Source organism: Telmatherina bonti (genome assembly GCF_933228915.1).
Source record: "Telmatherina bonti genome assembly, chromosome: 6".
NCBI classification, from domain to species: domain Eukaryota; kingdom Metazoa; phylum Chordata; class Actinopteri; order Atheriniformes; family Telmatherinidae; genus Telmatherina; species Telmatherina bonti.
The window spans coordinates 23708008-23721040 of NC_136624.1; the positions used below are offsets into that span (position 1 = coordinate 23708008).

Consider the following 13033-nt stretch of genomic DNA (forward strand, 5'->3'; position numbering starts at 1 on the left):
ATGACCTATTAAAACACAATGCCAAATTTTTTACATGCAATATTTTACTGTTACAGACATGTACGGATACACTCTGTCTTTAATATTATTTGACTTTTTACTTAGTTCATTTATTTAATCTATTCTATGAAAAGAAAATATTCCAATTCATGGTCATGGGGAAGCTGGAGCCTATCCCAGCTGACTTTGGGCATAAGGCAGGGTACACCCTAGACAGTCCATTGCAGGGCCACACAGAGATGAACAACCAATCATGCTCACACTCATTCCTATGGGCAATTTAGAGTAACCAATTAACCGAACATGCATGTCTTTGGATGGTGGGAGGAAGCTGGAGTACCTGGAGAGAACCCACGCACACATGGGGAGAACATGTAAACTCCACACAGAAAAGCTGCTGTCCAAACCTTGCCCCAGCCAAGGATTGAACCAGCAACCTTCTAGCTGTGAGGCTAGAAGAATTTTACTAGAATTTTAGTTCTTTGTGTAAATATAAAATTTTATACTTTGAATGCACACATTGCGGTGAGTTGGACGACTGTCCCAATGTCTACCAAAGTGGCGAAATTGTAAAGATTCCATTCTGACTTATGAATGTAATTGAAAATCGTCCTTAAACAGGTGTCCACTGTCATGGACATGATGCATCAGAGGGTTATAATAAATAATTAAATGCATCTTTTCACTGTATGAAACACAGCTTCTTTAAATGATCCTCTTTATTCAGTCTTTGATGGCTAACAACATCCATATCAAGCAACATATACAACAGTGTTAAAAGGCACTGCATTATGTTAACAAACAAAATTTTTTTTTAACCTATAGACAATGCACATATTTTTTCATACACAAACACATCGAGAAACACACACATGCTTTTATATATATATATATATATATATATATATATATATATATATATATGCATGTTTTCTGTTGATAAGGATTATTGGTATCGGGCTTCATGTCACATCAAATGAGATGAATGACATGAAAAGGCTTATAACTTTGAAATCATTTTTTATCAAAGTCATCAGAAGTTACACACTCTTTGAAGGACGTGGCAGCACCAGTTTCAATGCAATATCAACTACAAAGGAAGGCATGTATGAGAGGGGGATCCAGATAAGCTTGGCATCCCAGCCGGCGCTGTATCTGGTGCGTGGGTAAGCAGAAGTCAGAGCATGCTCCATACAGCTGGTCACCTTGGTGAGATCAGCGTCGCAGACAGCATTCATGATTAAACGCTGGACCTTGATGTCTGCACGGAAGAATCACATATTGTGAATGCATATTATAAAAAATAAATTTTACATAACCTGAAAATTGATGATGTTTTATGCAAAATAATTTTTATAAATTTGTTGCAGAGGAAAGATTTTTTTTCCATTAATCATATAACATTAAATACTCAAAGACAAAGTACCTTTCATAAATTTGGACACAGTTACCCATTCAGTCTCATGGGTAAGTGTGTCCTAACATTTTACTGGAAGCGTACAATGGTTTTAAATCAATTTCACAATATATTTAGCCTTAAGAAGTGTTTAATTGTACTGAAATGACATTAATTTCCAGTAAACTTACACTTATCCAGGTACTTGTCCCCATAGCTGGCTTTTACTTCAGGAGTGAGCTGGTTCCACAGGCGATGCAACTCCCTTTCCAGGGGATCGAGGCTGGTTACAGCTGTCTTGAAAAATCCTGGCTCAATGATGCACACATTGACTCCAAAGTAGTTGATATCTCTCCTGAGAACAGATAGTTCATGTACACTATACCACTATATTTCTTCATACTCTACTTTAACTCACTTTATAACAAGTCAGTCTTTGATTGGTCTTTGATATATTTTGTCAGATTTGGATAACAAACATAAGTAGTTTAGCCTTCCAAGTAGCCTCCCAATCTGGCAACTTCAGAATTGTTCAAGAGAATGGTTTATAAAACATCAATAGTTACAGAATGAATGACTGGCTATGAGTAAAGTAAAAAAAAAACAAAAAACAAAAACGTATCTTTGTGAACTCTTGCGGCTGAACTTTGGCTTAAAGCTTTTCATTTGCAATCAAATGAAAACACAAACAATGAAAGAAGATACTTGCTTTCATAAAGCATTAGGAAGACAACAGTGTTCCCTGTTTCCTGTAAAAGGTAACGTATGTCATTGAGGCAGCTGCTCAGGCCAAGGGGTTTCTACATTAGTACAATTTGTTTTTCTCAAAATCTATTTTCTTGCTGGGTTATTTTTTTTACTTCTCCACAAATAACACCAAATATCACAAATCTCCAAACCATTTTCCATTATTAAACAGTAAATAATACGGCTTGTTTGGCTGCATGGCGTTCTGATTGTTGTTTGTTAAAATAGATTCAATGAATCTAACAGGGTAGAGAATTCCTCTCATTTCAGCACCAATCTCACAGAAACCATCTCTTTGACTGATGAATATCGTTGAAACTTACCTGAGGCAGTCAGAGAAAGACTCCACTGCAAACTTAGAAATGCAGTATCCACCACCGTTTGCAGCCACCCTCCCCAGCACTGATGCTACATTTACAATACGGCCACGAGCCTTCTTGATGAGAGGAAAGAAGGTCATTGTCATGGATATCACTCCATTCATGTTAACTTTCAGTGTGCTGTGGAAATCTTCCACTTTCATCCACTCAGAAGGACCCATTGGCAATGAGCGTCCAGCGTTGTTCACAATACCCCAAAGTCCTAGATAGAAAAATACAAGACAAAAAAAAAAAAGAAAAGACAAGATGATATTAGACATTGGGGGAGTTACATATGATTGACTGAGTTTTCCTAGGTTTAACAACTTTTTATCACCTCTCACCTTTCTCACCAACCTCCTTCTTGGTCCACTCCATGGCATTCTGGACACTGTCCTGACTGGTCACATCCAGCAAAACAGTCTTTAAATGAGGCCCTGCCACTCTTTTCAGATCATCAGCTCCCTTCTCTGTGAGACAGCCAGCTAGCACACGAAAACCTCTTCGGTCCAGCTTCTTACACAAAAGGTTACCAAACCCCGTGTCACAGCCGGTCACAAACACATATTTGTCACTGACGTTCTCAATCTCCAGGCTGTCTCTGTACAGCCACCCGAGAATCCACAATACCATGAAAGAAGCAGCAATGTAAAACCAGGCATTTTCCCTAAGAGCGGAGGGGAATAAGAAAGGGCAACAAGTTAGCTGCAGGAATTTGCTTTGAAGGTGGTTGTATGTTATTAATCATACTTCTTACCCTAATAGATCGTAGATAAACTGTGTATCCAGGAAGCCTGCAGAAGTCGGTTTTTGGTCAGCTTGCTGGAAAAACATGCTGCACAAAAACCAAATAAGGCTTTCAGGAAATGGAATGGCATAAATTAATTTCAGGAATCCCCCATAACGAAAAACCTTCCTGTGTTTCATCACGTGCTGTTTTATTAATTCAGTGTTCTTTCAAACATATTTGACAACCATTGAAAACAATGACTTTGTTCACTGAGAGCCACGGTAAAAGAGGCGCCTGTATCACAGGAAAGTTTTAGCTGCTTTGGGCATGTGACAAATCTTTGGATAATACTCTTAGGGAAGACAAAAAGGCATTGAGGGGGAGCTAGACCCAGGCAGGGGTATTACAGTGTTTTGAGGTATTATTTTAATACCCGTGGTAGAGCTGCTTAAACTGATCACAAATGAAAACCAATTAGTTATTCAGTGTTTGGTTAAAAAAGAAAAACCAAAAAACCTTAAAAATATCTGAAAATGACTAAATCAATCAATCAATCAAACATTAGGAAAAAAACTTTCATATGTCCCAATTTTTTTTCTTTAAATTAACTTTAATCACAGTTTGTTCTGCAAATGACTCAAATGGTAATCAGCAAACACAGTCATCTGTAAATTAAGGTTAATATCCAAAATTTTGTGACTGTCTGCAGCCCAGTTCATTTTGTTCCAGCTGGTTATTGGACAAGTCTGGAGACAATGCTCTTCTTTAATACAAACCTTTCTGTTGTTCTCTACTACAGGAAGATGGCCTTTTGACAAACTTGTCTGTTACATTCTTGTTACTCATGACTGTCATGTTATGGCAAGATAATCTATCGGATTTATGTGGTTAGTTGTTTTTTTTTTCTTTTAAAAAACCTGACAAATTTGGGGCAAACAAAGATGACTCAAACCTCCTTAAAACCAGATTCTAAGTTTCAAATGGTAACGAAAGATGAGCACAGTGTTCACATCATCCATCATAGTTTGGCATGAACTTTACAAAAGGTCTAACAAAACAAACAAAACAAAAACTGTTTGCATTTATTTTGAAGTTTTAAGGCCAAATATACTGCCACTACTTCGGGAAAGCTTGAAATTCACCAGATGTGTCCACTTACAGTAAAAACAACAACATAACTGTGTTGGTGACATGTTGGTCATTTAATGGATGTTAAACGTGTAACTTGTAGCTGATAAACATGTCAGATCTTTAAAAATGTTAAGAAATTAGAATTTATATTCATTAAAAATTGACAATTTAAGTTTAATTTTAAAATAAGTCATTTAACATTAGTCGGATTAAAAAAAAAAAAACATGTTCACCACCTGTATGAAATAAAAGTAGCTTATTAATCACTGGAGTAAACTAATGCTAAGATGAATGCTAATATGAAGACTTAATCATCCTACCTTTTTCTCTTTTTAAAAAATGATGGATCAACACACGTTATCCGTCTTCTTATCTTTCCTTTATGCTTCTGTCTCAGAGAGGCTGGTCAAAGAGAAGTTTTATCCCTGTGGTTTATCCCTTAAGACAGGTCTACTAGTAATCCCTCTTCCGTAACCATTTAGCGTGTGTTGAAGAAAAAAACTGGTCAAAAATGAAATCCCTAAGAATTTCTTTTTTCTGCAGAATAAACTTCTTTAAACTTTAAACTTCTTCTTTCTTTTTGTTCTAAAAATAACCAAACACCCCACATTATCTGGATAAAAACTTTAGTCTGTATGTTTTAAGTTGACAAAAAAAAAAAAAAACCCAACAAAAAAAAAAACCTAGAAAAACTATTTGTAGAGTTCATAGTATACAAACATAAGACCTTTATGTTTTCAGAGCTTTAATACAAAGTTATGATAATCCCACATGCAAAAGCCTTGTGTTCATGAAGGCTCAGAGGGTCTTCTGTTTTCTCACTAAGAATATTAGTTACACAGCTCAAATAAAACGAGCTGATTGTGTTTGTATTGACACAAGATATTTAGTACCAAAACAATGCAGAAATGGAGATTTAGATTTGGATACATGTCAGTCAAAATGTTGACACAAATATTTCCAGATGGGGAGAAAAAAAAGCATAACGCCTGTTGCATGTGTAGCAGATCTAAAACGTGATTAGTTAAGCGGCCACAGTTACCGTGACATAACTTTTATTCACGTCACAAATTCCATGGATTGTCCAATCACACCAAATATTTCTTCAGTTGTTGTACTTAGTGGCTCACATGGTTTTTATTGCAAAACTTTGTACTTATACTTAGGACTCTTTTATTCCACTTAGTGTCATAACAGGCACATTAAGCCACCGGCCATGGACAAAGCCACAGGACCTTGATGTTCTTTGCATTTCTTTATATTTATTTCCAACTTGACTGGATTTAACAATAAACCCTACACCTCTTATTCATGCTGTCACTGATATTTAGTTTCTGTGTTCTCCAGTTTCTCAGTTTCTAATTAAATTCCTTGTATAATTTTTCCATTCTTTGCAATTCAAGTTTCTTATTGGTCATCACTTGAAAAAAACAAAACAAAACACAATTTGAGCTTTTTTCATGTTTATTAGAAACAAAATCCAATCTCTAAATGGAAACAAAAGAAGTACAGTCCTTTCTGTTGACATGTATGAACAGACAAGCAAAATGTTGGTATTAAGTCCCAAAAAACACAAAGCTGTCGTATTAGAGGCTTTGATAGTTCAAACAAGAAGACAAGTAAAACACATTCTGACAAGCTCTTGAACCTGCAAGAAGTTTTTACATATAATACTTAATCTTCCTCTGTTTAATGACGAATAACTTATTGTCAAAAATAAGTGTTACACACCTCGTGACAGACTCTCCAAAACAACTGCGAACTCCTTCTTACCAGTGCCGTTTTAAAGTTATACAGACCAGCTGATGTTGATCTGAGCAAAAGGTCATTTTCAGTCTGTGTAGAGGGGTGCACCCAAAGGAGCAAAGTCATTTCTGGGCTGCGTTTTCCTTTAATTTCCGTGTGTTTAGTTCCCAGTGTAAGGGTCTAAAACACATGTGTCTTTTATGAGCAACTGGACTGGAGCTGACCCTTGTGTACATACTCCAGAGCTGTGGCGATTGTCCTCATGTCCATCTCAATACTGCGGGCCCAGTTCTCCACATCTCCAATTTCCTGATAAAAGGGGAGGGGAAGGAGAAAGTCAGCGGCTGCTACCTTGTTACCTTGTTATCATCGCATCAGACTTTAAAGACAGTCAAATCTAGAATGTGATTTATACAAGTGTGATGTGGAAACTTGACATCTTTGCTGTATAAACAAACACTAACAAGACATATTTCTAACCAGCTGTTAACTCTTGACATGAAAAAGAAATCTTTAAAATTTTCTGATTTTTCCAGTAAATACATTCCTGAGAAGGAAAAATATCCATTTATTCTGGCAAATCAAGACATTTTTATTCTACCATGAGATTATTTGATGTATAGCATCTTTTCTCGAACTAACCATATGGCGATTATGCAAGCTGTACAAGTGTGGAGGGAGTGGAAACTCATTTAAGGATTGCTCTCACCACCTGTCTAATATGCTCAGATGCAACAGCTGCGTCAAGGTCCCTGAATGCAACTAATCTTTTTTTTTTTTTTTTTTTTTTTTTTTTTTTTGTCTATCAAAGGAAACAACTGTACTTTAATATTAGTAGACTTGAAATCAACCAAATCAATTAATTTATTTAACACATTTTATACAATCTAATAACTAAAGTGCTTTGTGGAAATATTAAAAAAAAAACAAAACAAACCAGTCTTCCACCTTTTTACACACACACACACACACCCCACACGGACACAATCATGACCACACACACAGACACACAGAAATCAACAGAATTTGAGTCAAAACTGAACTGAGGAAGCTCCAACAGCGAGAATAATATGATGGAAATAAAATACATTATATGGATAAAGTAAGATTAAAAAATCCTTTAACAGACTAAAAACAGAAAATTAAATAAATAATAATCAAATAAATAAGGTAAAAATAGAAGATAACATAAACAAAATGAAAATAAAAAACAATATAACCAACAGTAGACTATAAAACAAACAAATTATTAATTAATAGATAATAAAAATCCAAATAAAAGCAGAGTTAAAAAGGTGATTTTTTTTGTCCTGTCCTCAGGTCTTTAGGAAGGTAGTTCCACAAACATGGACCAAAAGAAGAAATAGTTCTGTCCTTATGGATGTTGGTTTATTATTTGTGAATAATAGAAAGTTTGTGTCCTGAAGGACCTGAGATTTCTAAATGGATCATAATATAAAAGCAGTTCAGAAAAATACTCAGAACCAAGATCATTAAGAGCCTTAAAAACCAGTCAAAGAAACTTAAAAACAATCTTGAAACTAAATGATCCAGAAGGCCTATGCAGAGACATTAAAAGTGGTTTTACATGTTGTCCCATTCTGGTCCGAGTCAGAGCCCTAATAACAGGGTTCTGGAGGAACTGCAGAGGAGTACTAGTTTAACTCAGGAGACCAAAAGAACAGGGTTGTAATAACCTCTTTTGGAAGTTATAAATGCATAAAAAGTGTCTCTGCACCGGCTTCAGAGAGAAAGTGCCTCTTCTGGTAACGTTCTTTAAATGATTAAAAACAAGTATTAATAACATTTCTAACATGTTGCTACAAAACAGGATTATGTGAGTTGAAAGTAATTGTAATGTACTGAAAGTATCTCTCTCTGAACTTCATTACCAATAACTAAAGCTTCAGTTTTGTCCCAGTTTATCTGTCATACATCTTTACGTATCCGATGTGCAATTTAATGTGACACTTCTGGTTATATTATCTTAGCAAGAAGCACAACACGAAGAGACAACATTCGTGGTTCAACCGGTCAAAATTTGTTTGTTTTTTAAACAAATAATGTATGAAATGAGGTTGTTTATTATTTGGACAATCTGTCTACATTTACTATTCAAACAAATAACAAAGCTGTACAAGGGAATATCACTTGAATTAGTTTTTATCTAAAAAAAAAACAAAATAGTAAGTCTGCAATTCAAGACTTTAGTCCTATTTTGCACACAATGTAGACTACCTTTAAAGCTTGGTTGAAACCCTCCACCATGCTGATCCAGTGAGCGGTTTGTTTGGAAAACTGGGTCGCCTGCACTTGAAGCGTCTTCACCTCATGGTCCAGTTTGCGCTGGTTTACGTATGCCTGGGCAACACTTAGGTGAAAAAAGAGACAACCAATAAGCTTTGCAGCATTTCTATTGTATGAAAACAATTCATTTCGTAGAGTATTGCCTCCATGTCACGTACGGGTTAGTTTGTATTTTGACAACCTGGTGTGTAGGTACTAAAAAACTGGCAACTAACTAACTAACTAACTAACTAAATAAATAAATGTATATATATATATATATATATATATATATATATATATATATATATATATATATATATATACATATATATATATATATACATATATATATATATATATATATATATATATATATATATATATATATATATTTGTTAGTCATAATCTTTTTATACAGAAACTACTGTAATGGTCTTTGCATCCCTCTCTCATTACTTAAGCTGATTTTTTTCCCCCTCAGATCTTTCACAATTAAAACAAGTGTAATTTGCTATTTCAGGTTGTGTTATAAATTAAGCCAATTCTATCCAGTCAGGAATGGATTGCGTTACTTTATTGGCTCAGAAACAGATGTAGTGGATCTGTACTCCATGTGATACAGATTTAGTAAAATCTGTTTGAACAATGGCACATCGTCAATATGTACAAGTAAGGTACCCCTGTAAAAGTTTGTTAAAGTTGAGCTGGTGCCCATACCTATGAGACAAAAAAATTGCAAATACTCTTATAGAAAGACTCAAGCAGCTTAAGTAAAAGTTGTTAGAGTGTGTACATTATAGTTCACAGGTTCTTGTCTGCTTTAGAAAATTACATTTTCAAATTGCTAATATGCTGACTGCAAAAAGGAAGGGATAAAATGCCTTTGTTTACACCAGCTGTCAATATCTGGTAAGGAAAGGCTCGGGCCGGCACTGCAAAGCAGAGAAACAGTTTGTTTTCACCTTAAGGCAAGGCAAGTTTATTTATATAACACAATTCAACAACAGGGGGATTCAAAGTGTTTTACAGGGACTATAGGGCATTAAAATAATAGAGGCATAACTAAAGGAAGGAAAAAGAAATACCATCAAATAAAGAAACATGCAGATTTGGACTTGAAATAAACTAAAAATAGCTTTGAATAAAAACTATTGAAATGAACAGGTGGGTCTTTAACCTCAATTTAAATAAACTGGGCGTTTCAGCTGATCTGAGTTTGTTCCAGATATGAAGAACATAGAAGCTGAAAGCAGCTTCTCCATGTCTCGTTTTGACTCAAGGAACTGATAAAAACAAAAAAACCCTGATCCAGATGACCTGAGGGGTCTGGTATTTTCATGATGGGACAGAAAGTCTCTGATATACTTTGGTCCTAAACCATTCAGAGCTTTATAGACCAGCAGCACAACTTTAAAGTCTATCCTCTGGCGGACAGGGAGCCAGTATAATAACTTCAGAACTGGACTAATGCGGTCCACTTTCTTGGTTTTTTGTGATTACCCAAGCAGCAGAGTTCTGAATTAGTTGCAGTTGTCCGATATATTTTTTTGGGAAGACTCGTAAAAACAGTTAGATTAATCAAGCCGACTAAATATGAAAGCATGGACTAGTTTTTCCAGGTCTGGCTGTGATGTCATATTTTTTATTTATTTATTTTTTTTATCCTTGATATATTCTTAGGGTACTTTGTCATTCCTTAAATGTGTTTTTCAAAATTTAAGTATGAGTCCATCACTGCACCCAGATTTCTGGCCTGGTTGGTTTCTTAGTTTCTTTACCAAGGTGTGACAGCATGGCTATCTTTTCTGAAGATCTGATCTACTCCTAATCACATTCTACACAGGAGATGCACTGTCTCCACAACAGACTTGTTAATAAAATAAAATAAAAAAAATTAATAAAAAAACCAAAATGAGTGCAGTTCATGAAAAATAACAGCAGATTGAAATGCTCATGAATGGCAATACATGACTTACAATAGTAATAATAATTATTTAGTATATATTTAAAAAAATATTTAAAGTGAAATCATCATGTATATGTATATACATATAGACACACATTTTATATATAAATTTGCACTTTCATATTTCAAAACATCCACCTAATAAAATGTATTGAAATAAAATAGAAACAAGAAAACACACATACAATCCATACACAAAATTTTATGAAATTCCCAAGATATTAAATTAGATATGAAATTCAAGATATGAAATTCCCATCATATTAATAATAAAGTCAATATATCATACAGTTGGGAGTAGATAGAAAACAAACATTTAACTGACTCAATTTGGTTGAAGCTTGAAGACTAAATTATTTTGTTCTAAACAAAAGTACAAGTGTGATATGACACCTCTTTTCATTAAACATTCACTTGTAAACAAAGTCAGATGTATAAAGTGCTCATCAACACTTGCTGCTTGGTGGCATAGTGGTGATATTCATGATAATAACAGTGCAGCATGAACCTTTCATATTTTCTATCAATTCCACAGGAAAGTTTAACATCCCTATCATTTTTGATTATACATATACTAATAGTCGTTAAATATTAGAATCTACTCTCAGAAATGAAGGAGCTGAGGTCAGTTTTGTGATTAGCATACATTATACCTTTCACCTTACATTATACATGCTATTTTGGCGTTAACTTTGCACCGACTGCAGCTTGCCCAAAACACTGCAGCTCGGTTGCTTACAGGAACACGACGTTATGATCATATCACACCTGTGCTCGCTTCTCTGCACCAGCTTCCAGTTAGGACTCAGTACAAGATTTTATTGATTGTTTTTAAAGCCTTAAATGGTTTGACTCTCTCGTATTTGTCAGAGTTGTTACATCAACATGCTCCAGCCAGGACTCTTAGGTCCTCTTCTCAAATTTTACTTAAGGTCCCATTGGCCAGATTAAAATCCAGGGGTGATAGAGCCTTTTCTGTTGCTGCTCCTAAGATATGGAATAGCCTTCCCCTTCACATCAGAGCTGCTCAATCTGTCTCTGATTTTAAGTCTGTCCTTATAACCCACTTTTTTGCGCTGGCATTTGGTCATCCCTGAGCTTTTTCTTTTTCTTTTTGTATTTTAATTTTTTTACTTTTATTTTAGATTTTTGTTTTGAGTCCAGATTTTATTTTTAATGTGCACTGTTTAATTTTAAATTGTGGAGTGTTGTTGTTTGTTGTTTTATTGTTCAGCACTTTGGGCAGCTGCTGCTGTAGAAATGTGCTATATAAATGAACTTGAACATGAACTTGAACTTAAACAAATGTCCTGAAGAAGTTAGGAGAGTAGGCTAGCATTAAATTAAGCTTTTTGCATCATTGCATTAGGCTAGTTAGATTATTTGAAAAGACTGGTCTTAAAATGAAAACAATCATGTTTATTGCAATTATGCTACAACAACTATGGTCAAAACAGAAGCAATTACTCTAAAAAACCAAATGACAGCACCTGTATTTCTGTCAATGCTTGGATTTTATGAAGACTTTCAATCATTAAAATAAATACGTGGATAAAACTGATTCACTGTCGGCCTCTGGTATGGCATATTATACAATGCGCTTGGATACTTGAAGTTTATAATTATAATTTATTTACTACTATTGTTCAAGCTAAACAATAATACAAGTTCTGCTTGTATTATCATTTACATAATAAATGATAATACATTTAAATATGTTAAAATTTGTATCTTTTTTTTCTTCATACATACAATATCAGTCAATAGTTTGGACAGTTTCTCATTAAATATAACGGGTAAGTGTGTCCAAACCTTCAGGTAATACTGTATAGCTATAATAAAGTTAATGAATAAAAGGGAAAGTCTGTTTTCAAATACTACTGTGACAACAACAAACAATCTCACGTGTAAACATAATGCTTTTTCATACCCAACGTTGAGATGATCTACCAGAGCTTCCGTGAGACAGGTTGCTGCAGCAATCGCTTCACGTCTGCGTCTCTCTGCGGCAAAACATGGGAAATCACCTGAAACCAGTATGTACAAACTGCAGCGGCCTCATGTTTGAGGTATGTTTTTAGCATTGTAGCTTTTCCAGCTATTAGCTCTGACCCACCCTGCAGCTCCTTCCGCTCGTTTTGCTTCGCTTGGTGCTCCTTCAAAAGGCGAGACAGCATCTTGGTTCAACGGCTGTCGTGACTTTTTATCACAAATACCGAATGATTTAAGGAATAAAGCTGGTTTTTCATCACATAAATACAAAAGGTGACAAGCAGCGTCAAAGTAAAGCTTTGGTCACGAGACCAAGCGAGAGGGTGTCATATATGGGCGTGGCATGCCGTCAGTTATTAGAGTAATTTGTGTAAGGAATTAATAAACCTGAATTAAAACATTAACTGTGTGTTTGGACAGGTAGTGGACTCTACAAGTCCACCGAAAAAGGATTTATATGCGTATGGTTACTGATTAAATTAAAAAATGATCATCATGATGACATCATCGAGTTAGTCGTCAAAACATTCAAAATAAAGTGTTGAAGAACTAGAGCCACGGTCATTAATGTTGTAAATCTGTGAATAAATACCTCACATTGATGAATTTCCAACAAGCTTGATACTGAATTTAAGCATAAATATAAAATAATTCCTTTTAGTCCCATGGGATGAGAC

The 13033-nt window shown here is 34.9% G+C and overlaps 2 protein-coding genes across 2 annotated transcripts; both read right to left on the reverse strand.

Annotated features, from left to right (window-relative positions):
* Positions 1-1040: 1040 nt before the first annotated feature.
* Positions 1041-3336, reverse strand: rdh5 (retinol dehydrogenase 5 (11-cis/9-cis); the record flags this gene model as incomplete). Its single annotated transcript, XM_079242046.1, has 5 exons — positions 1041-1261; positions 1588-1751; positions 2467-2725; positions 2847-3169; positions 3260-3336. The coding sequence occupies 5 exons, from the start codon at positions 3334-3336 to the stop codon at positions 1041-1043; spliced, it is 1044 nt and encodes a 347-aa protein (XP_079098172.1).
* A 2518-nt stretch (positions 3337-5854) lies between these two features.
* Positions 5855-12658, reverse strand: bloc1s1 (biogenesis of lysosomal organelles complex-1, subunit 1). Its single transcript, XM_079241720.1, has 4 exons — positions 12481-12658; positions 12295-12367; positions 8348-8480; positions 5855-6418 (listed from the first exon to the last, which is right to left on the reverse strand). The coding sequence occupies exons 1-4, from the start codon at positions 12539-12541 to the stop codon at positions 6308-6310; spliced, it is 378 nt and encodes a 125-aa protein (XP_079097846.1). The 5' UTR covers positions 12542-12658; the 3' UTR covers positions 5855-6307.
* Positions 12659-13033: the final 375 nt, after the last annotated feature.